This window comes from Suillus discolor, assembly GCF_016758755.1.
Source record: "Suillus discolor strain FC423 chromosome Unknown F5147scaffold_7, whole genome shotgun sequence".
Taxonomy (NCBI): domain Eukaryota; kingdom Fungi; phylum Basidiomycota; class Agaricomycetes; order Boletales; family Suillaceae; genus Suillus; species Suillus discolor.
The window spans coordinates 93,764-116,721 of NW_024541254.1; the positions used below are offsets into that span (position 1 = coordinate 93,764).

The window sequence follows — 22,958 nt, forward strand, 5'->3', positions numbered from 1 at the left end:
ACATTGGTGACGTTATATTATTGTTAGAAAATAAGAAATACAGCGGACTATGAAAAATGTATTCGGCATGACGGCAAATCGACACCATGACCGGGGCCCCGTACTTTTCGACTTGAACGTAAGCCGTCAGCGCCCGAGTCACCCGCTTCTTCATACCCGACCGTTTACCAATGCTGCGGATGTCTCTGGGTAGCACCGTTTTAAATTTACACCATCCCACTCCTATAGGATCCACGGCGGACTACCACTGGCACCAAGAATAATGGATGGCATCAATTACGTCTTGACGCAGGTGTCATACGAGCGGATCCCGGCCGTTCTCGCTCTTATAAAATGGCTCAGTTGTATCAAGCACAAGTACAATTGAACATCAACATCAGTATTCATGGCTCAAATGGCATCTCCTCATGCGCTCTACATATCAGAGATATTGTTTGCTATCTCATACTACCTTGAGGATGACAGGAAAGCGCTAGCACGTCTTGCTCGTTGCTGTCATGCATTTTCAGAACCTGCTCTGAGTGTCCTATGGTCCTCAGTGCGGTCTTTCTCGCCATTCATTCCCCTCCTACCGCCGACCGTGAAGTTCTTATGGGTGAGCATAAAATCCTTGAAGTCATTACGTCATACTCAAGGACTTTTAGGACCACAGTCAGTTTGACGAAGTCACCCTTGCCGAGTTCCAGTGCCCGCCTGAAGAAGAATGGAGGGTATTTGACAGTTACGCCCGCAAAGTGCGCAGGCTATATTCTGGATCGCATGGTCACCAAATAGTAGCCCGCATACGCTCCGAAACCACTTTATTCCCTTTGCTACGATCCCTGTCTCTTCAACTCGTCGAGCCCCTTGACATGCAAAGCCACCTCTTCCCAGACTCGCTACGCTCTTTGAAGATATCCGGACCTGCATATGTACACTGCGAGGATGACCGCGTCCAAATGGCCATCGCAAACGTAGCCCGCGATGCGCCGTTGGTAGAATATCTTCACATCGAAGATTATACCTATTCTGTTGCCCAGTCATCACTGCCGCCTCTCCATTTTGCTCATCTCCGAGCTGTCGAAATATCTGCATTTTTCGATTACACCCTCCTACAGTCTCTATGTCACATCCTTTCCCAAGCACCTGTTACACAACTCAAACTCGAGCTTCCACCACTCCCAAATAAGGAGTGGAATATTTCAACCCCTGTCTTTCCCGCTCTAATATCATTGCAAATTTGTGGTCCTCCGGCTTCTGCCGAACAATTTATATTCCATCTTGCCAGCAAGGGTCTTCAGGAGCTTAGTATCCACCACACAAGAGGACCCGCGAGCGTTGCGGATTACCGCCATCTTCTTTCGCGTATTGCGGATAAATACAGCAAGACTCTTCAGCAACTCTCGCTGTCACTCAGTCAGTCGCCCACCCCGGGCTACCCGTACGATCTTTCCCAAGCAGTCCTCGATTCCTTTTACGCACTCGCACCAAGTTTCAGTCGACTAGAGACTCTACACCTGTCGTTGCCACATAATCGCTACGTTCATCTAGCGCCTGAGCTCACATTTGAGTCTCCTACATGGCCATCTCTCAAGCTTCTTGACTTTTAAGCGGCATAGTGTTTATACGGAGGAACTGAAGGGGCGCCCGGTGCTGTATATTTTAGGAAGTATATATAACATGTTGATCAGATGTTAGGTTGCTGTTAATGCGAGTGTAGAACATGAGAAGACTGTGGCAGTGTGGGAGTGTTGGTGAACACTGAGAACGGTGCGTCACGCGTCAAGGGGGACAAGGCAAGCTATTATGAGACGATACCGCTGACCATGTGTGGCGCTGCTGACTATACGATCCCACAAGCAAGGCCCACGGCTTACTACAGTAACAAATTCTCGTCTTCCCGTGAAGCATGATTTCCACTTGCATTCATTGTATTCACAGGAACCCATGCACTTTACTAATGGGTGAGCGTCACTCTCGAGCAAGATGAAACACTCGCACCCATGATATAGTACCAGTATCAAAAACACCTGGTCTTGTATTGACTCACATCCTCACTTCTCGCCAACCCCAACTTATCCTCCCAACAAGTACATGATAAGAGTTTGATTGATTAGCCATGGTCTCAAGTTTTCGCGCCCTCTACATTTCCGAGATTCTTTCAGAAATCACATCCCAGCTAGAGGATGATAGGCAGTCCCTTTCATGTCTTGCACGTTGTTGCAAGGCATTCTCAGACCAAGCTTTGGATGTCCTGTGGAAGCGGATGAGCCTTTTCTGTCCTTTCATTCCCCTTTTGCCCCCAAAAGTTTTAACACTTTGGGTACGTATTATCCTTGGGCGGGTTTGGACTGGTATAATTTTGACGCATCCTACAGGTGGAGTACCAGTTCAGCGCAGAGAGTCTCGCGGGCTTCCAATGCCCCCCTATGCATGAATGGCGAGCGTTTGATGCTTATGCTAGGCGTGTGCGGATTTTATACAGCGGCGCCTCGCACTTCCTCGCAGGTGTGGCCACCATCCGAGCAGACATTAACGTCTTCCCCTTCCTTCGATCCATAACGATGCAGCTTCAGGAACCTATACACCCAGGGATCCGGCTGTTCCCCGAAACACTGCAAAGGTTGCAAATTTCGGGCCCCGCTTACATCAACTGCAAAGATTCCTGCATCCAGACTGCTCTTGCGCACGCGGCGCGCGATGCACCCTTCCTAAAACATCTGCACGTCGAAGACTACAGCTACAACAGTGACCGCTTGGACACGCCACCCCTGCATTTCAAACACTTGCGAAGCGCCGAGATATCCGCATTCATCAGCTCTAATGTCCTTGGATCATTATGTCGTGTGCTTTCGCAATCACCCGTGATCGAGCTCAAGATCGAGCTTCCTCCTACTAGCTGTATATGGGATACTCCGCAATCCCTCTTCCCACATCTGGAGAAGCTGGAGATACACGGCACCCCTGCGCTTGCGGAAGCCTTCATCACGAATGTGTCTAGTCCGTGTATCCGCTCGTTGACTATCAAGCACAGTCGTGGGCCCGCACGACTGACAGACTGCAGCCGGTTATTCTCTACCGTCGTGAAACAGTACAGTTCATCACTGCAGTCGCTATCTCTCACAATCAGCCGCTCGCCAGTACTCCACAATCACGATGGCGTGGCGCATGATATAATGGATGCGCTGTTCCCTTTGATGCCGAATTTCGAGCACTTGGAGGAACTTCATTTATCATTGCCTAGTGCAACTCAAGTTGACGACTACCCTGCTGTTGAAGTGTCTGGTTGGCCAGCTCTGAGGCGGGTGGAGTTCATGGCCACATGATGATTCACAGGATGATCACGAGAGGCTTGAAAGCTGGTTTTCTTTCAATAGTGGAATGGCCGGACCATAGAAATGTTTTGATCACATGTATTTGTATCTGGGTACTTATGAACTATCGAGATCTGCACTGCAATGATACTCATAGGTCAGGCATAGTGAGGGAAACAGTATACTTTTGGGCACCCTAGGGACGCACAGTGCGTAGCCATGCAAGGTGTCAAAGATCGCCGGTACTTAACCGAGAACAGATAACAATCAGATGGAACAGCATATATCCAACCCTTACCAATCACCATCGAATCCAACAAATCCTGCGCAGGCAGTCAGTTACAAACAGTCGTCAAGTTTTATAACAAGCATACCTGTGAGCAAAAACACAGGGAAATACCTCTTCTTTTCCAATTGTGCACACCAATTCCATGCGCTGGTCAAACGGCCGTCGATACAGCTTCCCGCGTCAAAGAAGTTATCGGCTCCAGAACCATCGAAGCCATGCTGGAAGAAATCGCACAGGATCTCGCGCATACAATTATCTATCGAGCCGAAGTCATCCTCGATGTAGGAGCGTAGCGCAGGTTTTTCCGCAAGGCTGGGTATCTGTGAGAGGGTATTACAGATAGGCAGTAGGATCCGGTAGATCTGGGAATATTTATCTGCGTGAAGCATGTCTGAATTAAGACACGGGCGGCGCTGTGATAGTAAAACATACCGATGAACATGAGTGCGTTGGGCACATTATGATCACCCATGTGGATGGCGGACGAACCAATCCAGGTTCCCACGCTTTGTTGCGCACGGTGTAGGATCGTGTGCATCATGCGGAAGGTTTTGGGAGCTGCTTGCACACGATTTAGCCCTTGGCCGGTATCCCTCAGCCGGTAAGGTACGTTCTCCGCAAGTAAATCCTGTTCAGCGAGCGACCATAACCGGAACATGTCTGTCGAACAGAATTAGCATGACAAACAATAACACCTTCAGAGACTAACCATGCAGGATCTCCCGCCATAAGGTAAGACTCTGTAGGACATACGCGTATTGTTTTGCATGATCGTGACTAAGTCTCGCGCCCTGCTTGCCACTTCTTATTGCCAAGCTAGACTTGTTGTCTTTTGCTTGCGTTGGATGGAAGTATTGCTTCAAGTACGTGATCATCTTTTCGCAGGGATCTCGGTTCGTCCGCAAGAAAGCGTGATTATCGCCGATGCTGTATATGCATTGACGAACTTGTTCCTGATTTAACCCCGAGCGCTGGTATTTCGAAGCGAGCGTCTCAATCGCGCGCTCCTTGTTTTTGATATCCCGCTGGACTTCTCTTTTTGAGCGTCCTTCAGAATAGATTTCCTGCGTGGCAACCATGATGAGATCATCTCGTAACATGTTGAGAGCATCTTTTTCTTCAAGAACGGTGTACACAGATACGATGGGTTTGACGCAAGAAAAGCTGAGCATGTCTCGAACGTCTGGGGACTGGCTGTCCTATGGAGAGCAGTGTTTGCATAGACAAAGACTGTGAAGTTCAGAGCTTACCTGCAACAAATAGATCAACTTTCCATACGTCGTGCGCATTTTATCTGGGTTCATGATTTTATGTCTCCGACCGAGCTCAAAGATAGTCTGGTAGAAGTCCGCATTGGACTGAAAATCACGGTCAGTGAACAATTCTTGGCCCTGTTTGTAGTCTGCGGCAAGGACGAGGCCAGATAGAATCGCACACAGCTCGCGAATCTGATGCACAATACGCTTCGGCTTCGAAAGTCCAAAGCCCAGCGTGTCGATCTTATCTGTGTACTCGGATACCTGAAGTGCAGCGTCGAGGAGGCGTAGGTACTTGCGCTCGCCGTACGTGAGTCGAAGAGGGATGTATTTCGAACGGTCGACGAACCACTCGCCGACTTTGGATCCAATTGTAGGTTGGGCGCCTAGTAACTGGGTAGAGACGGGCGCCTTGGATGCTTCGATTGATATACGGTCGAGTTCTTCATAAGAGTCATCCATATCAACATCGTTTTCTTGCTGAGTACGGAAGTAAGTATCGGATCCACCACGGTCAAGCTGAAAAATTCGTACCTCCCCATTTTTCTTGACATCTTCCGCCACATCATTTTGCACCGACCTGGACTTGGCGCTACTTGGGATTGGCTTTGCGATGTGCTTCTTTCTCGACCCCTTCCGGTGCTGCGCCGCAAAGCACACTTCACAGTAATTATCTACGCATGTGTCGCACACAACCTGAGCAGGCTGATCTATATAGGCGGTAAGCTCGACCTCATCCGTACGATCACTTCCTATCAACCACAGACCTTCACATTCGATGCAAAACCCGTCCGCAGCAGGCCTGACAGCTGATTCTTCGTCCCATCCATGACCGGGCTCAGTAGCATCGCCTGAATCTTTTTCCTTGAGTCGTGGGTGTTCAACTGCTTCGTGGTTCGTTCCGAGGATGTTTTCTAGGGTGAAATTGCCACTCGTGGATCCATCTGGTTGTAAGGTAGGTTCTATAGAGGCTGAGGATGTGTTTACGGCCATTATTTCTAGGGATATGACATCTATCTGTTCAAGATTTGCACGAGAAACGGTGAGAAGCGAGTAAGGGACGCGTGTATGGAGGGAATTCTGCTGCCAATGTGACACGCCTGACCGTCCTGACGTAATTAAGGCGAGCGTGTAAATATCTCAAAAAGTTGAGCGAACGCTCTAATATTATGTAATATTAATCCGCGAACATATGATACAAATGGGTGGTGCAGCGGAATGGAAATCATACATGATGAATGAATGAATGTGGGATGATGACAAGGAAACCGATGCTTCACAAGCTCCTAAGCGTACGGCGCCAAATCATATCGACAATACCCTTGGTCTGTTCTATCCGTGTGCCAGCCCGCTCCTCATCCGCTACTTGTTCATCACAATCCTCTCTTTCCAATGTGCTATGGTCCACATCTGTTAGATGCGATCGAGGTGGATCGGGGGAGTTGATTGCCGGTATATGAGACGTTTGGAACTCAAGTGGAGATGGCGGTGAACGCTTGTACTTGTGCCGAGAACGGGAGCTCTGAGACGACAAACTTCCAACGCTTGGAGGATAATCGTGCGGCACCAGAGAAGACGTGGAGTGTGGTATCGATAATGGAGAGGCGGTTCCGCTGTATTTTCCCTTGGACTCTTCAGATGCAACTATCGTCTCTGCGTCATCTCCAGTTGACATCCTTATGTAAGGGAGTCGAGGATTCTCTATATCGCAATGAGCATCGTCCTCTTCGTCTTCTGGCGCACGAAAGAGCGGTTCTCGATCATGCACATCAGACATACGGGGTGAATTGGTGAGAAATTCGACTGAGTTTGAAGAAGCTTTAACAATGGAATCAATGAGCCAGAATTGAAGGATGTTCATGATGATAGGGAAGAGACCCATGACACTATGAAGGCACGATAAGACCATTATCACCATGAAGAAAGGATAACACACAATATAATTTGAAAGGCATCGCCGTTACCGATAGCAGTCCAACTGAGCAACCAGTCCCCCACTTGCGAAATCCCTGGCCACACTGTAAACAACCCTACAACAAGCATTTTCATCGTCGTCAACGCAACAACGTAGACTGCGGCCTGACGCGCCCAATACGACATTAACGGTGGGGAACCATATTGTCCCGACTCGTAACCTTTGAGGTGGAATCTCTTTGCGAAGAGGTATGTGAGACCATGGTGCACGACGTATATTATAGTAACACCTATGAAAAAGGTGAGCATTGAAGGTAAGAGTGAGATCCATTGATATTCACCGAGAGTGGTATCGATGAGAACATTGAGAAAGTAGTAAGTGCAGGCATTGCCGGCATTATGATGTGAACCAAGGTTGGAAATCAGAACGTTGACGCCGTGTACAAACATCTGTCCAACAATTTGCTTGGATACATCAAAGAGCCTGTGATTATAGAAGGCTTCAGTGGTTTCCTACATCGCTGTAAGCCATGAGGACGAACCATATTCTCCAAGGTCGTTTCTGTGGTTCACGATGCCTCTTATACACAAGCGAAAGTATTACGAGCACACCCATGAGCGCCTGGACAACCTGATGGATGATGTGACATTAATTGTGAACCTCTCCTGTACAGTGTTCTACGAAAGAGTTTTTGACCTACCAAAGCAGTCGGACCAAACAATTGACATGAACGTCGATCCATAGGAAAATCATGGTCGATAATACGTGCAACAGAGAACATGGCTGGTTGAAAAGGAAGACTGTGGCTGCTCGCAAGTGTGCGAACTTCTTGGACGTGCTAGTGATGGCAGAGTCATCTCCTCTCCTTCTCAGCTGGTATGCCCTATTTTGGTAACTTCACTTTGGTGAGAACAAGATTTCGGTTACAAAACCTCAATTTGTAATAATAAGCTTCACATGTATGAAACAACTGGGACTCCGCTTGAGCATATGATTTATTAGGTAGTTAGAATGAATGTGGGCATCTTCATGCACTCATTTACAAACATTGTTTTTAGGTAGAATTAATACTCTAGCCCGTATAATTCGAAGTGCTGCGGCGTCGACAGGTTGAGCATTTCAAATGCGTTTGTTTGCTGCGACCAAGGGAGTGGGTTTATTATTGATGACTATTTGGCAAGAGCTTTAGAATTTAATAAATACAAACAACCTTCTACCATTTGCAGCTGCGGCCACGACTGCGTTAATATTTGGATTCACTACAACTACCATACAATGTCCTTTTTCTCCAGATCTTCCCAACCATCGCCTTCCCCGTCATACTCAAGTGTTCCTCGTGAATCTGTTCCAAGGTCCCATGGCACGTAACCTTCCTCCACAGACACAATACAACGACCCTTCTCAGTCTCTCTTCGAGAAAAGATCATACGATCGCAAGCCCCCTCCGTCACGTTCTGGTCCTGGAATGAGGTATGTCTGCATGACCCTACACGTCTACTCATGCTGACTACACTTATAGCTACGCAGTAGTTACTACGCCAAACGAGGGTCTTGCTCTCAGGAACTGCTTGGTTGTTTGCCCCTCGGACTTTTCAAATGGTGCGCAGGTTTTGGTACGCAAGATAGATCGTGATTCTGTGCAGAGGGAATATCCCTTTACAACATGGTTGGTACGGCATCTTCTACCTGATTCAAGTCATGTTAAACATGATGTAGCCATGACACTTCTGGAACAATCAGACCGGGCACAGTCGCCATCGGACTCACGCAGCGCCAATGGATAGGTGTATCTCTGTCAGGCGACGACGTCACCATTGACATGATCCCTCAAGCACCCCCATTTCTTGAATCCATCGATATTCAAGTCGGCTTTATACGAAATCGCAATGAAAACCAAGAGCCTTACTCTGCAGATGAGATCTCGCGCAACTTCGTCAAGATCTTCAATAATGTTGTCTTTGCCCCGGGCGAGATACTCATTTTCGACTTCAAAGGAGAGAAGCTCAAAATGACTGTTGCATCTATAAGCGTGGTAGAGCTCCCGAATCAGCAAGACAACTCCCGCTTCGGAAAACAACCACATATGGAGATGGGTGTTGTGATGGACAGGACTGACGTCACTATCATGAAGGCAAGCGATAGTATGATTAAGATTAAATCAAGTGCGAAAAAGTGAGTCTTATAATCTCAGGATTAGGCTCCACTTATTATTCATGTCTAGGGCTGCGTCGAATGCTATCATCGCGCCCAATTTCAAATTTGAAGAGATGGGTATCGGTGGTCTTGACGAGGAATTCGGTGCTATCTTCCGTCGTGCATTTGCGTCACGCGTATTCCCTCCAGCACTCGTCGAGAAGCTTGGAATACAGCATGTAAAGGGTAAGTTTTCATTTAAAAAAACGAATTGAAAAACGTCTAATGTCGTACATGAAAGGTATTCTTCTCCACGGTCCACCAGGAACTGGTAAAACCCTCATAGCTCGTCAGATTGGAAAAATGCTGAATGCTCGGGAGCCCAAAATTGTCAATGGTCCTGAGATTCTAAACAAGTACGTTGGTGCATCAGAGGAGAATGTCCGGAAGCTTTTCGCGGATGCTGAGAAAGAGGTTAGTTACGGCTTCTGTTCCCACTTACCCATTTGTGTTGAAACAATGAACAGTACAAGGAAAAGGGAGACGAGAGTGGCCTTCATATCATCATCTTCGACGAACTAGATGCTATCTTCAAACAACGTGGTTCCACGAACAGTGGAACAGGCGTCGGTGATAGCGTGGTCAACCAGCTTTTGTCAAAGGTAATGTACAGTATTTCCTTGCTAGCTCAATCTCTCACTTCTCTCAGATGGATGGTATCGATCAACTGAACAACATACTCGTCATCGGTATGACAAATCGTATCGACATGATTGACGAGGCCTTGCTGCGTCCTGGACGTCTTGAAGTACATATGGAAATTTCCCTACCGGATGAGCATGGACGGTTCCAGATCCTGCGCATTCACACTGCTAAAATGCGCACCAATAATGTGATGGACGCTGATGTTGACCTGGCTGAACTCGCTGCCATGATGAAGAACTATTCGGGTGCAGAGATTGAGGGCTTCGTGAAGAGTGCAACCAGTTTTGCCTTCAATCGCCATGTCAAGGTTGGCACCATGGCAGGCATTTCGGAGGACGTCGACAAGCTTAGAGTCAATCATGGTGATTTCCTCAAGGCACTTGAGGAAATCAAGCCAGCGTATGGTGTGTCGGAAGAGGAGCTGACGGATGTTATTGTGAATGGGATCATTCATCATGACCCAATTGTTGAGGTATGCTACGCGTCTTCAGTATATGTTGTACTGATGTTTTCCAGGAAATCCTCGATAAAGGCAAGCTATTTGTCAACCAGGTTGCCAGGTCGACACGGACACCGCGTGTTAGCATCCTGCTCCACGGACCCCCTTCGTCAGGAAAAACTGTGCTGGCTGCATCCATTGCTTGGGCTTCCCAATTCCCGTTCATCAAGCTCATTTCACCTGATCGCATGGTTGGATTCTCGGAAGCCCAGAAAATACAGTTCATCACCAGAACATTTACCGACAGCTATAAGAGTCCACTGAGCGTTATCGTCGTTGACAACCTTGAACGACTGCTAGGTGGGATCGCTCATAAGGCTGTATCCATTACACTGACTTTAACCGGCAGAGTGGACGTCGCTCGGTAGCAGGTTCTCGAATCCTGTTTTGCAGACGCTTCTTGTCCTTATTGCTCGCAAACCACCTAAAGTTCGCATTTCTGTCAGATATATGTGGAGTGTGTCTAATCCCATGTCCTCAGGACAAACGTCTACTCGTGATAGCAACAACCTCACTGCGTCCCCTTCTCACAGAGCTTGGCCTGTCTGATGTGTTCGATTCTGAGTTGCGCGTACCTCCGATTTCTAACCTTTCGTCACTCGAACGAGTCCTACGCGAAGTGCAGCTCTTCTCCTCAGAAGACGAACTCCGACAAACAATGCGCATGCTTGCAGATGCAGGGTTTGCTATTGACCTCAACGCGGAGGAGGATGCGGCCTTGCATTTGCAAGTTGGCATCAAGAAGCTTTTGAGCATCATCGAGATGGCGAGGCAGGAACCCGAGAGGGCTGGAGAGAGACTCGTGAGCGCGATCATCAACCTGAATTCGTAGATTCTAGTCGCATACCTGTTGGATCGATATCATTTGTAGAGTACATACAATCTGGACATCATACGCATCACTTTTAAACGCTTGGCCAGGAAAGGTATTACATGCCTGATATGGTATGCTCCTCAAAGATGGGGAAGTTCAACATGACTTCCAGCTGGCTCCGGCACATCCACGATCACCTACAGCCGCATCTTAACTACTAGTACTGACAGCAACGACAAAGAATCACTATCATGTCTTCCGTTGAGATTATCAAAGACCCAGCTCAACCAGCCCGCTTGCCACGATCAGCCTCTAATCCCAAACCAAAGGGGATCCTCAAGAACGCAGTTCCACAACAACCAGGGTCACAATCGCAGTAAGCCTCCGCGCAGATACTAATCAGTGTCCTTGTTAATCTCCTTGAGTGTGTAGTAGCTTGCAATGGGACGAAGAGAATCTCGCGTTGACTGAGATCCAGAAAGACAGTCTTATGAAGATTACGGAACCCAAGACGCCATACGTACGGTATAACGCTGAAACAGACCAAGTGGAGGGCGGTATGGTCCCTTTTATCAATCATTCATTACATGTGATCTAAAACTGTATATAACAGATATCCCATCGCTTGACCTAGGCGGGCGCGTGCCCTCTCCAATGGAATATTTGTCGTCCTCTCCACGATCGGTATCACCGACAGGCGCAGATACATCAAGGCGGTCTTCTCGCAGAACCTCTCTTAGCAGCGCGGGGCGCGCTTCATCTGGAAGGTCAGCTAGCACTGGATCTAGCAGGAGCACGAGCTTCAATCTCCCGAATGAGGCTAAAGCGGAGATAAGAGCTGTGCAAGGCAGCCCAGGTGAAGAAGTCGAGACGGATGAGGAGATGGATGAGGAATGTGCGTCGCATTCATCATTTCTCAATGCGAGAGATTTATTTGCTGGTACAGCTGCTGCTAAGCATGCAGCTTTCGTACGAGCTAGAGGACGGCACTATTCCAATGAAGCAGAGGCGATGAAGGTGAGTAGTTGTTGTCAAGTATTTGGATTATACTCAGCAGAAACTACACAGCGGGCGGCGAAGATGGCGGATGAAGAAGAAGAAGAAGCAACTGAGGACTCGGCCTCAGCACTTGCGGACGGTGTCGAGGATGTTGCAGTCAACGGCGTTCACGGTGAATGATGGGACGACATAGGACGACATATGCATATGCTCTGCGTGTTTTCTGGATGGAGTAGATGTGGACATGCTCACGAACTTTGAATTCTTCCACAGGTATATATTGTATTTTTTTTACCAGAATATTATCAGTCTTGAGTCCATTCGGTTGCACCCTACCACTGACACTATTCTGTGGATGGGAATTTTAAGAATCGGGCCCATTGACACGGTCCTTCAATGATATTGAGCCAGCGATGACCTTGGGCTTGAGGTCTGTTTACATAAGGGTTGTGGCTTTCCAAAATAATTATTTCGACCACGTGGTTATCAATGATCGACAAGGTGATCGCAAAGTCGTCGCAAAGCAGGTAAATTTTACTAGACAGCTCGTTTTAACGGCGGAACAAAATCGACTACATCTACCCTCCACATCGGTAGAATGGCCCCAGATGCTGCTGGAAAAGGTGTTCTCCTCAAAGTCGACCCTATCGCGGAGGCTTTCCGCGCTGAAGTTAAGGATGGACTTGCAGCCTTGCGGCATCGTACACCGACGCTTATCGGAATCTTGGCAACCAACGCGTCTCCGAGTAGGTTCTATGCTGACTTCACGAGGAAGCAATGTGAGGGGCTTGGAGTAAGGTTTATTCTCAAGGAGGTGGGGAGTGCAGTGAAGCAGAATGAAGGAGAGGAAGCGAGGTCAGATGGGGACGGTGTGGAGGAGGTAATAATTGAGGCTAATGAGGATGATAACGTTGATGGTATTATGGTGAGTTCAACGGAGGCCTCGTGGAACACTTGTTGATTATTACAAAGGTGTATTATCCAATATTTGGAGGCCAGCAGGTGCGCACCGGGGAGCACGAATTAGCAAATCACTTTAAATTGATGAAAAGATTTTGTAGGACCATTATCTGCAGCAGGTACTGTGTTTATATCATCATGATGTACCTGCGCGAATATCTAAGTGTGCTGTCCTAGATTGTCTCTCCACTGAAGGATGTGGAAGGTCTTCATTCGAAATTTCACTATAATCTGTACCACAAGTACGTTCATATCTCCCCTGACATTATCAGGCTATTATTAACTCAAAATAATCAGCATCCGTTTCATCACGCCTGCCTCGCTTGCATCTACTATTCCGTCTTCAAAAGTCACCCAGCCAATAATAGACGATATTCCTCCACCAGGAACAGTCAAATCCATCATCCCTTGCACTCCCCTTGGCGTTGTCAAATGCCTTGAGTATATTGGAGTGTATAACAACATCCTTACATATGGCGATCGCGCTTACGGAAAGACTGTGACCGTAATCAATCGGTAAGGCTCCGGTGCAGTCAGTTTCTAAGGAATGTCGCCTAGAATATCGCACAGGTCAGAAGTTGTAGGACGCCCTCTCGCCGCACTCCTTGCGAATGATGGCGCGAGAGTGTTTTCCGCCGATATTGATTCTATCCAGGTAGCTCACCACCTACCTACCTTTCTTTTCTTCTACTTACGCTTATTTGCTTCGAAGGAATATACAAAGCGGCCTCGTTTCTCAAACCCGACCTCTGCTCGGCAATACCTCCCACACCATACTTCGCACCTGTGCACGCTCTCACTGGAAGAATGTCTTGCGATCTCAGACGTCGTTATCAGTGCTGTGCCCAGTGCATCATACAAGGTCAAGACAGAATGGTTAAAAGAAGGATGTATATGTGTCAACGTCGCAGCAGACAAGAATTTTGAAAAAGATGTAAGAGATAAGGTGCGTTTCAGCGGATTCTCAGATTGTTCCCTATCAGCCGTCTATGTCCGGACGGCCACTAACATGTTGGATGCAGGCATCTATATACATCCCAGCAGTCGGCAAAGTGACTATTTTGATGCTCCTTCGGAATTTGTGCGTCCGATCTTGTATTGCGTTTTATTTCCTTCGTCACACCATGGTTTCTCGCACTGGTGTCAACGTTCAGCCACCGCTGGTGCATTGTCACACACTTTCACTCTGTGGCCATGTCTTCCTGTTCTTCATTTGTTTAATCCTCTCGCTCGCAAGGGGTTTTCTGTGTTCATTTTCACATCGTAACGACTCATGTGTATGTTTTACTTTGCTGCGAGCTCTGTGCTTATTATGTTTAGGCTGCGTCTTTCACACTACAACGATGTGTCGGCCCCGAGTGGGAGCGAAGACATCATACCCGCTCAATAAGTGAGATTCCTCGTGGAATCATGTCGGTGCCGCAGGTGGAAAGGAAATAATTAGAGGGTAAGATCTAACTCAGAAGCAGGAGTCACGTAGAATCTAGCACAATGCATTACAATTGCCATTGCCCGGATATATACACCATTAGTTGAGATTATCACTGCAGCATGGGAATTTATGTATATGTTGTGCAGATTGCGTTCCTCCCCTGATGGCTAAAGAAAACCTCCTTACGTAAAGAGATAACACTAGTGCTGAACAATGCGAAGGGATGCACGATACTACCCGAAGTGAGCATCTGCTGGGTTTGTGGCATGTAGTGGATTCTGGTCCATCCTCGGGAAGGAGGGCGTGACAGGCGTTGAGACGCCTGAGGCGTCGCCTGTAAGGAAACGAACGCGTTGTCTGTGAAGCTGAAGTAAAGTGGTCATGTTTGGATATTCATTAATTTGGACGCAAGGGGAATTGAGTGGGAAGTCAGGTGGTTGTGACGTGGACGACGTACCTGAGGGAGTTTTGGGATGATGGCAAGTACGATGAGAGCGGTGAGATTGATAGCGAATAGCCAAGGATTGTAATTCGTGTAGTGTGTCGAAGCCAAGAAACTGGTATGCATGCCGTGAGTGAAATACGGTGCGTCACAAGCACAAGACGTACAGTAATATAGGTGCAGTGAATAACCACTTTTTAGATGGTGTATATTGCGCGCCGTCATCAATTTGCTCCCAGAGTGTGAGATCGTCATATGCGCCGCCGTGAAGCTCGTTGTCGAAGGGAATGCCGGTAACCCAGTGGAACATGAGATACGAGAGCTGCGGAGATGCATGGCATGTCAAATATAACGCAGAACAGACCGAAGGATGAACGGAGCGTACATTGAGGTATATAAGGTTAACGAGTGTCCAGCTGATTTGTTGCGTCATACCAGGTATAGTATCGATAATGATCTTTCCCATGAAGACCAAAACGACGTGTATGAGCCATGCACCTGAGCAGGTGGTTTAGTGGAATAATCACATTACTTGAGTAGTGTTATGCACCCTTTGCATTCACCCAGTTAGCATTGATATTGAGGTACGCGCTACGGTCCAAAAGTTCCTCTGTACGCCCACCGACTTCTTCGACCTTGACGATGCTCCCGCTTCGCCGACGACCTTTGATATCAGCCGGAACAGATACCGTAAGATGTAGTAACTTTGGTGAAGGGCGCGACATTGATTGCGACGATGGCGAAACGCTGATGCGTTGGTTGGGAACGAAGGAGGATGGCCGCAGTCTTGACCGAATATTAAATTCATGAGCGCTGACCAAATAGTAACATACAAACCGTAGTACCTCTGGGTCGTCGGCGGCCAATTCGACAGTTCTGCGTAGCTCTACAAGTACTTCTACAATCCTTGTGCACACAAAGGACCGTTCAAAAGCTTTACTGTATAAATAATGGATTATTAGGAGGTAAGCATTGCAATCTGGCGCTTAAGTATTCTGGACTTTTAGCACTAAAAATTCAAGCTTGTGGGCCCGATACAGAAATGGCCTCATGAATTCGGAGACTCCAGAGGAACAGCATGATATACCTGCCACTAGCATATGTTCAATTAATGAAATCAAGTCCCTTACCTCCCTCTACGTCACACCACTTCCCCCGTTCTGACACGTCCTTCTGGGAGAATGGCAATTGATAAATAACTGGGCCCAGGAAAGTTAATATGAAGGACGTTCTCTCTCATGTATCTGGATTCCCTCTGTAAGCTTTGTGGAATTTCTTCGCTCCAGCCCAAGTTTCTACTCAGCGTGACTAGTGCCTGAGAAGAAAGCAATCGCGCCTCTACATATTGACGTCGTTCGATACAGCCCCATTGCCTTTTTCAGTTCTCCTCGTATTGTCAAGATGTGATCTCCGACTTTGCTGCGGCGGATGCAAGAAAGTCGAGTGCTCCCTAGTTGGCTCAGCTTTTCACAGCCTGGCCTTGTGTAATATTATATTCGAGGCTTGGATGCGCTCACTTCATCAGAGATATTTCGGAGACCAAGAGCTTCCGTGAGTCTTCAAGCTGTTGCACGTTCTACACACTCACCTACCATGTAAGCATTGTACTCGTTTCTAATGCAACAACTATACATTTCTCTTCAGGTGAACTACTGGACCTCAGTGGTATAACTTATGCAGCGAATGCAGGATTGATACCAAGAAACCATGCCTGCAAGGGACGCGCACAGAAGTACTCTCCCAGATCACAGATTGGGTGAACAGCGTTGGAGACGAGGTTTCATGCGTACTGGGCTATCTGGCCCTGCAGGCAAGTCAAGCGAGTTGAAACGATCGGGGACGAACGGGATCAGCTAGAACGAATATATTATCTCAGTCTCAGGAAAACGGACTCTTCATAGGACTAGTAAGTACCTAGAACGAATATATTCTATGGATAGTTAGCTCTGATGTGATAATGAGAATGGGGGGACTTTGACTCACATCTCAGTCTCGGGAAAATGGACTGAGATGCTCATTTGTACGACTCGTAGCTTTAAGCTAGTTAGCATAGTGATAGGTAATGAAGTAGCATATAAAAAATAAATGGTTGCATATTGTGTACCTTGGCTGATGTCACTTTGTCATCCATTGTGCCTTCAGGTAGTGCTCGTAATGTTTCACTTTGACGTCTCCTATTTGGCCTTTGATTCTGAATCCAACACTCCCCCTTGAGCACTATCCAGGCTCATTAGGCCACATAACTTCTGGAGCCGTGGACGGGGTAAGGGCTTGGTAAAGGCATCCACGATGTTATCATCCATTGGGCAGTACGAGAGCTTGAAGTTTCCATTCCTGACGTGTGCACGGATGTAATGGAAGCAGAGGTTGATATGCTTTGTGCAAGAGTGGAACTTTTGGTCTGAGGCCAGGGCTATAGCAGCCTGGTTGTCACAATAGATGGGAGTGGGGATAGTAGAGGTACCGTAGAGCTCCTCAATGAGGAAGTGTAGGTAGTGAATCTCCTGTCCAATTGTAGTTAGTGCAACATATTCAGCCTCAGCTGTAGATAGCACTATGATGGGCTGCTTTCATGCGCTCCACGCTACTGGACCTCCATTTAGCAAGACAACATACCCTGACATCGAGTGACAATGTGCCTGTGACACCCAATCCGAGTCAACATAGGCCTCCAGGCCAGCATCCGTGCTGCCTAGGGTTATACCGTAGTCAGCAGTACCCTTCAGGTAGCAAAGGACATGTTTGGTAGCTTCCCAATGGGCAGTACCGGGGTTACACATAAATTGGGATAGTGTTGCAATGGAGAATGCAATGTTGGGACACATAGAAGTGGCTGCATACATCAAGGAGCTGATACCCTGCTGGTATGGGATATCCTTCATGGCCTCATGCTGTGTGTGGGTCACTGGGGAGTGTGTGTCAGATAAAATGGCACCTACTTCCATTGGTGTCTGAGTGCTCTTGGCATCCATGAGTTGGAAATGCTCTAGAATCGTGTCAATGTAAGCCTTTTGTGACAGAGTGATAGTTTGGGCGGAACAATCATGCTCAACCTTAAGACCCAACAGCCAGTTGAGTTCTCCAAGGTCCGAGATTTCGAAGTATTGACTGAGCTGCTCCTTGAATAGAGTAATGTGATGGAGATGCTTCAAAGTTACAGCCATATTGTCGACCGAGATGGTGACAATGGTGTGTTTGTCTGCGGTTCACTTGAAGTACACTGCCTGATCCACCTGTGAGCATCTGAAACCCAACTTCCCAAATACTCCTGCTAATTCCTCCGCCCACTCGTATCCAGCCTGCTTCAGACCTGGTGTGGAAACAATGATCTTGCTGTGTGGCAAGAAAAGGTTGGGTCAAGCTAATGCCTAGCTGCTATGTCTAAACAGATGTGTTTGACCCTAAAGGGAATTGCTACTAGAATGATGATGGATATGTGCGACCCAAGGGCACATTAAGCGCGGGAAAATAGTGGACAGGTAATGTATGAGGTATAGGAATGTATCTGAGGCTATTCGAGGTGCGGGAACATGCGGCTGAAGGTGCGGAAAGCACGGGAAAGTGCAGACAAGGTATAGGGAAGTCAAGGAACGAGGTTCGGGGAGAGTGAGGGCAAAGGTATATTGTGAGGTAAGGAAAGTCTAGGTATAGAGAGGTATAAGGAACCTAATAGGGGCTAAAAAGCGCACACTACAAGGGACTACTCCGAAGGTAAACCTATAGAGAAAGGTATACAGTATGAGGGAAGTATAGTAAGTAATACTAAGAAGTAGTCAACTTATACTGTCTAAACTCTCACTCAGAGAGGGAAGGGATAGGAAATATAGGAAATATGGAAGGACATGTAATAAGGCTGCAACACATTTTACAAGCCTTGAGGTAAGGAAATTCACATACCAATGGGGTTTGGATGGACTATGGATAGATGAGGGACCTTCCTAATGCGTTTCTGAGGTATCCGAAGCACGGGAAAGTGTGGATAAGCGGATGTGCGAAGCGCAGGAAAAGCAGATTTGGTTTCGGACAAGATTATTTGCAGGATAATGAATGTGTGAGGACAGGAAACTCATAGTGTTCTATGCTCCTTGATACAAGTATCAAAATGGCCTATTTGCTGCCCAGCGTGGGTCCGAGCGTCACACCAGTAAACTCCTCTTCAGCCTCAACACCTTCCTTTCATCTCCTTCCCTCAAGTATCCCAGTGGCGCCCACATGAAAATTTCCTCCTTGAGTTCTGCATAAAAATAAGCACTCTTGATGTCGACCTGGTGAATTTCCCAGTCACGTTTGGCTGCCATAGTAAGGACTGTTTGAATTGTTGACATGTTGGAGGTGGGGGCGAACATGTCAAAGTAGTCTATCCCATATTTCTGTTGTTGACTGTTTGCTACTAAGCAAGCATGCAGCTTCAGCTTCTCACCGTTGGGTCCACATTTCATTGCCAAGATGTAATGACACGGTATCAGGTTCACACCTGCAGGTGCATCTACCACTTCCCACATGCCCAATTTTTCCAGCTGACTAATCTTGTAGTCGATGGCCTTTTGCCATTCAATGGCATCCGGACTGTTCAATGCTTGCTGAAGCATGACTTTCAGCTCAACTGTGGCCATGGCAAATTGCTGGTAAGTGAGTACCTCTTCATCAACGAAGTCTGACTCTTCAGGTTCGAAGCTGGCCTCAACAGCAAGGGAGACACTCTCCCCCTCATTAAGGGCACTGTAGTAGCCCAGGGGTGGTCTTACTCGAGTCGCCCTTGGCGCTGGCAGAGTTACAGGTTGATGAGTCAGTTTAGTGGAAGTTGTAGGAGCTTGGGGTGGGGAGGTGGCCTGAACACCTGGATTCTGTGTGCCAATGGTAAGTGGTTTAGACTCCCCCTCATTTGGGACATCCTCTCCTACCACAACCTCCATGGGCGCAAAGGTCACATTATGTTCCATGGAAATCCGACACTTCAATGGCCAATACACTCTGTAGCCTTTGCTCTCAACATCTACACTCACAAAAATTGCTTCTTCCACCTTGGCCTCAAGTTTTCCCCCATCCAGGACCTGAACATACACTGTGCTGCTGAACTCATGTGCCAGGCTAAGGTTCGGCTTGCCCTTGTGCACTAGCTCATATGGAGTTCCGGGAGTTGCCCTAGAAGGTATGTGGTTCTTGAGCCAAGTGGCATAGTTGATAGCTTCTGCTCACAGGAACTTTGGGAGGTTCTTCACGATCAGCATGGCCCGTGCGTGCTTGACAAGGGTATGGATCAATTGTTCGGCCATGCTGTTCTGTTGTATGGAATCATGCATGGTAAGCTGGCGTTCATCACTCCTTGGTCTCATGCCAAGTGTAGTGATGTGCAGGGCCAGGGCTCAGGCCCGCAGGCCCACATGGCCCAGCCCTATAGAAGCCCAGCCCAGCCCAGCCCTATGAGTGGGCTGACGAGGGCCATGGGCTGGGCCCACAACATCTGCAGGCCCATACCCAGGGCTCAGGCCCGGGCCTGTAACTTACTTTCTCGGTTCGTGCTGACAGTATTGCGACAGCATCTATACAGTTAATATACGTATTTCAAATGCAGAAACCTTCCATTGACTCGGACCATACAAACCCATTGCAGTCAGAAATATGCCGGCAACAAATCAAACTGACCAAGAGCCACCATTGCATTCTAAACGCGCACCTGCTCCCTCGAAGAAATTAACCGATGCGTCTAACACCGCTACTCCCGAAATCAGTGCACACTCTGAAGCTGTTGCCCTCAAACGAGCCGAGGATGCCAAGCGTGCATCTGAGCAATACCAGCAATGTCTACCACTACCTCCTGCAGCGGCAGAAACTTCTCACGTTCTACCACCTGGCATCAAAAGATCTCGAGATGTATCTGAGGCCGATTTGAGCTACCACTCTTCCAGTGGTGAAGATGACAATGACAGCTCGATGGCTCCGAAAAGGCCAAAGAGTATGTTGGTTTACAAATACTTATCCATGTATGTCACTCAACCTCACTTTGTGCAGAGAAGAAGTCTCGAAATGCAGCTAGTACTACCATCTTGTCTGAATCAGACTTGGAACACACTGGCTCTGGCGGTCCTTCATTGTCTACCACTACAAAGGCACCAAAGAAGAAAAACAAAGGTGCGATTTCAAACCTCATTACTGTAACTCACTCATGCAACCAAAAAATATGCAGATGCAGTTGATGACAGTGGCTTCCTTGCTGATATCGACGTCGCGAGCCTTTCAAATGGCAATGACAAGCCGAGGCATGAGAATAGAGGTCAAGATGTTGATAAATTTTTCAGTGCCAAGTACTCTGAAAATGGTATTGATGGAAAGCCTCGCACTTACCGTGACTGTAAGCTATGCTCGTAAGTCTGAATCAACTTTGATGGTAGCATCGTGTCACTACTGATACACCACCACCCATACTAGCCAAAAAGGTCCGCATAAACGATTTGTGAAGGACTTATCAACCTGTCACCGTCACCTCGAAAAGGATCACGAGGTGCGTAGTATATTTGAGTGTGTAAAATTGCTCAATGTACATTCTAGCTTACATATAACAAATGGGCGGGCGAAAATTCGTTTGATTCAATGCTTCCGAAAGCCGTTGCTAAGCGCAGAAATGACACGCTAAAGGCCAGTGCAAGTCAAACTGGTCTCGACAACCATCTACATGAGCGTCCGAAAGCTGAACGTATCTTGCCATACTCCGATAAGCTGTTCCGAGAGGCAGCAACTGAGTGGCTCATTGCCACAGATCAGGTCCGTCATTTAACTTATGCATACTTCGAACATGTTGTCTGAGCCACAGCAATTAGCCAATACAAGCACTCGACCATCCTAACTTCCATAAATTGGTTGACGTGGCCTCGAGGGCCACAAATGGCGTCAAAATTCCAGATCGTAAAGTAACGCGGGCCGAGATCATTGCTATGTTTCAAAAACAGATGAAACACCTTCGTGAACGGCTGAATGTAGCTTCATGCTTTTATTTAATATATATATACATTGTGATCACTATTTCCAGAGTAACGCTGTGAAAGGCGAGGTTAGCAATACGTGCGATGCGTGGCAAGCCTCCAATATTGATGGGTACTTTGCCGTCTCTGGCCACTGGATCGAAGAGCTATCACCCAGCGTATGGGAGCTTGAAAGTGCACTATTCGGCTTTACAGTCCTCAATAACTCCCATAACGGACAACACCTCGGTCAGGTCCTTTTCAAGATTGTTGATCGACTCGACATCTCACACAAGGTAGGGTTTAATTCTGTTGAGAGTCCTCATGTTCTCATATCATGTTTAGATTGGACACATTACCTGCGATAATGCAACAAATAACGACTCAATGATGGATGAATTCTTGGAACAGATTATGAAGAAGACGGGGAAGGAATTTGATGCGAAGGGACGCCGCATCCGGTATGTAGTTCATCAATTAATCTAGGGTGTATTAGTTTGATGCTTTGCCCAGGTGTCTTGCCCACGTTATCAATATCGCAACACAGGCACTCATCAAGACTCATACGAAATCAAAATACTATAACCCTGCAAGCCCCGAAGAGCATGTGCCGAGTACTATGGGGCGTGATCGAGACGAAGTTGGGCTCATTCGAGCAATCTCTGTGAAGGTATATATAATTTGATTGATTCATAACTACTAACTAAACTGAATGAACAGGAACGATCATCAGCACAACGGAAACAACTTTTTAAGGACATCCAGATCCGAGAGGGTGTTGAACGCCCCCTTCAGCTGCTACTCGATATGCCTGTTCGATGGTCATCAACATTTACGATGCTAGAGCACGCAGAAACACAACGACAGGTAAGTAATGTTAGCAGTGCCATATTTAATCCTATAACGTGTGGCATACAGTATATCAATACCTTTATCTATGAAATGGGCCTGAAGGAGCCGAACTTGGACAAGCGGAAGAAGATTGGCGAGTTAGAGCTACGGAATGATGAATGGGATCGCGTCAAACTGTTTCTCGATCTCCTCGCTGTATGTATTCTCATTTCTCATCATCTGGCTTGCTTTTCCGGTGTGATATTCACATCTTATTTAAAGCACGCAGATCACGCGCAACAAGCCTTTTCATCTGACCGACACCCGAGTCTACACCTTGCCATTCCAGCACTAGAAGCACTACATAAAGCATGGAATTCGAGACTTGCAAGACCGAAGTACGGCCACTTCAAACGACCCCTTCAAGCTGCAAT

General features: G+C 47.4%; 9 protein-coding genes across 9 annotated transcripts; 6 read left to right on the forward strand and 3 right to left on the reverse strand.

The window, feature by feature from the left end:
- Positions 1-127: 127 nt before the first annotated feature.
- F5147DRAFT_379944 (uncharacterized protein) lies at positions 128-1,844 on the forward strand. The gene is made up of 2 exons (XM_041429473.1): positions 128-595; positions 645-1,844. Exons 1-2 carry the CDS (start codon positions 386-388, stop codon positions 1,587-1,589), a joined length of 1,155 nt encoding a protein of 384 aa, XP_041297120.1. The 5' UTR covers positions 128-385; the 3' UTR covers positions 1,590-1,844.
- F5147DRAFT_379953 (uncharacterized protein) lies at positions 1,742-3,378 on the forward strand. The gene is made up of 2 exons (XM_041429474.1): positions 1,742-2,302; positions 2,358-3,378. Exons 1-2 carry the CDS (start codon positions 2,099-2,101, stop codon positions 3,303-3,305), a joined length of 1,152 nt encoding a protein of 383 aa, XP_041297121.1. The 5' UTR covers positions 1,742-2,098; the 3' UTR covers positions 3,306-3,378.
- Positions 3,373-5,953, reverse strand: F5147DRAFT_674436 (uncharacterized protein). Its single transcript, XM_041435842.1, has 7 exons — positions 5,606-5,953; positions 5,373-5,548; positions 4,833-5,318; positions 4,292-4,781; positions 4,015-4,242; positions 3,668-3,958; positions 3,373-3,616 (listed from the first exon to the last, which is right to left on the reverse strand). Exons 1-7 carry the CDS (start codon positions 5,829-5,831, stop codon positions 3,588-3,590), a joined length of 1,926 nt encoding a protein of 641 aa, XP_041297122.1. The 5' UTR covers positions 5,832-5,953; the 3' UTR covers positions 3,373-3,587.
- Positions 5,954-6,020: 67 nt separating this feature from the next.
- On the reverse strand, positions 6,021-7,619 carry F5147DRAFT_674438 (vacuolar membrane protein-domain-containing protein). Its single transcript, XM_041435843.1, has 5 exons — positions 7,454-7,619; positions 7,295-7,383; positions 7,094-7,236; positions 6,775-7,042; positions 6,021-6,724 (listed from the first exon to the last, which is right to left on the reverse strand). Exons 1-5 carry the CDS (start codon positions 7,532-7,534, stop codon positions 6,115-6,117), a joined length of 1,191 nt encoding a protein of 396 aa, XP_041297123.1. The 5' UTR covers positions 7,535-7,619; the 3' UTR covers positions 6,021-6,114.
- A 365-nt stretch (positions 7,620-7,984) lies between these two features.
- Positions 7,985-11,000, forward strand: F5147DRAFT_674439 (P-loop containing nucleoside triphosphate hydrolase protein). The gene is made up of 11 exons (XM_041435844.1): positions 7,985-8,097; positions 8,135-8,223; positions 8,273-8,419; positions 8,470-8,925; positions 8,975-9,132; positions 9,188-9,360; positions 9,414-9,548; positions 9,596-10,063; positions 10,108-10,390; positions 10,440-10,519; positions 10,572-11,000. Exons 1-11 carry the CDS (start codon positions 8,029-8,031, stop codon positions 10,920-10,922), a joined length of 2,409 nt encoding a protein of 802 aa, XP_041297124.1. The 5' UTR covers positions 7,985-8,028; the 3' UTR covers positions 10,923-11,000.
- Positions 11,001-11,063: 63 nt separating this feature from the next.
- On the forward strand, positions 11,064-12,223 carry F5147DRAFT_674441 (uncharacterized protein). Its single transcript, XM_041435845.1, has 5 exons — positions 11,064-11,280; positions 11,337-11,461; positions 11,518-11,799; positions 11,851-11,921; positions 11,973-12,223. Exons 1-5 carry the CDS (start codon positions 11,156-11,158, stop codon positions 12,081-12,083), a joined length of 714 nt encoding a protein of 237 aa, XP_041297125.1. The 5' UTR covers positions 11,064-11,155; the 3' UTR covers positions 12,084-12,223.
- Positions 12,224-12,390: 167 nt separating this feature from the next.
- On the forward strand, positions 12,391-14,391 carry F5147DRAFT_674445 (NAD(P)-binding protein). The gene is made up of 9 exons (XM_041435846.1): positions 12,391-12,828; positions 12,876-12,905; positions 12,965-12,982; positions 13,041-13,105; positions 13,161-13,379; positions 13,434-13,518; positions 13,576-13,809; positions 13,886-13,944; positions 14,184-14,391. Exons 1-9 carry the CDS (start codon positions 12,502-12,504, stop codon positions 14,251-14,253), a joined length of 1,107 nt encoding a protein of 368 aa, XP_041297126.1. The 5' UTR covers positions 12,391-12,501; the 3' UTR covers positions 14,254-14,391.
- Positions 14,392-15,496, reverse strand: F5147DRAFT_674449 (ORMDL family-domain-containing protein). Its single transcript, XM_041435847.1, has 5 exons — positions 15,288-15,496; positions 15,123-15,235; positions 14,905-15,059; positions 14,753-14,852; positions 14,392-14,660 (listed from the first exon to the last, which is right to left on the reverse strand). The coding sequence occupies exons 1-5, from the start codon at positions 15,460-15,462 to the stop codon at positions 14,529-14,531; spliced, it is 675 nt and encodes a 224-aa protein (XP_041297127.1). The 5' UTR covers positions 15,463-15,496; the 3' UTR covers positions 14,392-14,528.
- A 5,692-nt stretch (positions 15,497-21,188) lies between these two features.
- Positions 21,189-21,774, forward strand: F5147DRAFT_568928 (uncharacterized protein; the record flags this gene model as incomplete). Its single annotated transcript, XM_041430925.1, has 3 exons — positions 21,189-21,236; positions 21,284-21,496; positions 21,553-21,774. Coding segments are annotated over 3 exons (483 nt in total), but the record flags the coding sequence as incomplete, so codon positions are not given.
- Between the last annotated feature and the right edge of the window lie 1,184 nt (positions 21,775-22,958).

What these genes read in the sequence shown, in the direction of transcription:
- F5147DRAFT_674438 (XM_041435843.1), bottom strand. Translation starts at nt 7,534, where the DNA reads ATGTTCTCTGTTGCACGTATTATCGACCATGATTTTCCTATGGATCGA. An exon ending in TCTCATCGATACCACTCTCG is followed by an intron (nt 7,043 to 7,093) that starts GTGAATATCAAT and finishes CCTTTTTCATAG; the next exon opens with GTGTTACTATAATATACGTC. An exon ending in GATGCCTTTCAAATTATATT is followed by an intron (nt 6,725 to 6,774) that starts GTGTGTTATCCT and finishes GTGCCTTCATAG; the next exon opens with TGTCATGGGTCTCTTCCCTA.
- F5147DRAFT_379953 (XM_041429474.1), top strand. Translation starts at nt 2,099, where the DNA reads ATGGTCTCAAGTTTTCGCGCCCTCTACATTTCCGAGATTCTTTCAGAA. An exon ending in CAAAAGTTTTAACACTTTGG is followed by an intron (nt 2,303 to 2,357) that starts GTACGTATTATC and finishes CGCATCCTACAG; the next exon opens with GTGGAGTACCAGTTCAGCGC.
- F5147DRAFT_674441 (XM_041435845.1), top strand. Translation starts at nt 11,156, where the DNA reads ATGTCTTCCGTTGAGATTATCAAAGACCCAGCTCAACCAGCCCGCTTG. An exon ending in TGAGGAGATGGATGAGGAAT is followed by an intron (nt 11,800 to 11,850) that starts GTGCGTCGCATT and finishes TTGCTGGTACAG; the next exon opens with CTGCTGCTAAGCATGCAGCT. An exon ending in ATGAAGCAGAGGCGATGAAG is followed by an intron (nt 11,922 to 11,972) that starts GTGAGTAGTTGT and finishes GAAACTACACAG; the next exon opens with CGGGCGGCGAAGATGGCGGA.
- F5147DRAFT_674436 (XM_041435842.1), bottom strand. Translation starts at nt 5,831, where the DNA reads ATGGCCGTAAACACATCCTCAGCCTCTATAGAACCTACCTTACAACCA. An exon ending in GTTTTGCATCGAATGTGAAG is followed by an intron (nt 5,549 to 5,605) that starts GTCTGTGGTTGA and finishes CCGCCTATATAG; the next exon opens with ATCAGCCTGCTCAGGTTGTG. An exon ending in AGTTGATCTATTTGTTGCAG is followed by an intron (nt 4,782 to 4,832) that starts GTAAGCTCTGAA and finishes TGCTCTCCATAG; the next exon opens with GACAGCCAGTCCCCAGACGT.
- F5147DRAFT_379944 (XM_041429473.1), top strand. Translation starts at nt 386, where the DNA reads ATGGCTCAAATGGCATCTCCTCATGCGCTCTACATATCAGAGATATTG. An exon ending in CGACCGTGAAGTTCTTATGG is followed by an intron (nt 596 to 644) that starts GTGAGCATAAAA and finishes AAGGACTTTTAG; the next exon opens with GACCACAGTCAGTTTGACGA.
- F5147DRAFT_674445 (XM_041435846.1), top strand. Translation starts at nt 12,502, where the DNA reads ATGGCCCCAGATGCTGCTGGAAAAGGTGTTCTCCTCAAAGTCGACCCT. An exon ending in AAAAAGATGTAAGAGATAAG is followed by an intron (nt 13,810 to 13,885) that starts GTGCGTTTCAGC and finishes TGTTGGATGCAG; the next exon opens with GCATCTATATACATCCCAGC. An exon ending in TTGATGCTCCTTCGGAATTT is followed by an intron (nt 13,945 to 14,183) that starts GTGCGTCCGATC and finishes TATTATGTTTAG; the next exon opens with GCTGCGTCTTTCACACTACA.
- F5147DRAFT_674449 (XM_041435847.1), bottom strand. Translation starts at nt 15,462, where the DNA reads ATGTCGCGCCCTTCACCAAAGTTACTACATCTTACGGTATCTGTTCCG. An exon ending in TAACTGGGTGAATGCAAAGG is followed by an intron (nt 15,236 to 15,287) that starts GTGCATAACACT and finishes CCACCTGCTCAG; the next exon opens with GTGCATGGCTCATACACGTC. An exon ending in TTCACTGCACCTATATTACT is followed by an intron (nt 14,853 to 14,904) that starts GTACGTCTTGTG and finishes CATGCATACCAG; the next exon opens with TTTCTTGGCTTCGACACACT.
- F5147DRAFT_674439 (XM_041435844.1), top strand. Translation starts at nt 8,029, where the DNA reads ATGTCCTTTTTCTCCAGATCTTCCCAACCATCGCCTTCCCCGTCATAC. An exon ending in CAAGTGTTCCTCGTGAATCT is followed by an intron (nt 8,098 to 8,134) that starts GTTCCAAGGTCC and finishes CTTCCTCCACAG; the next exon opens with ACACAATACAACGACCCTTC. An exon ending in TGGAATACAGCATGTAAAGG is followed by an intron (nt 9,133 to 9,187) that starts GTAAGTTTTCAT and finishes CGTACATGAAAG; the next exon opens with GTATTCTTCTCCACGGTCCA.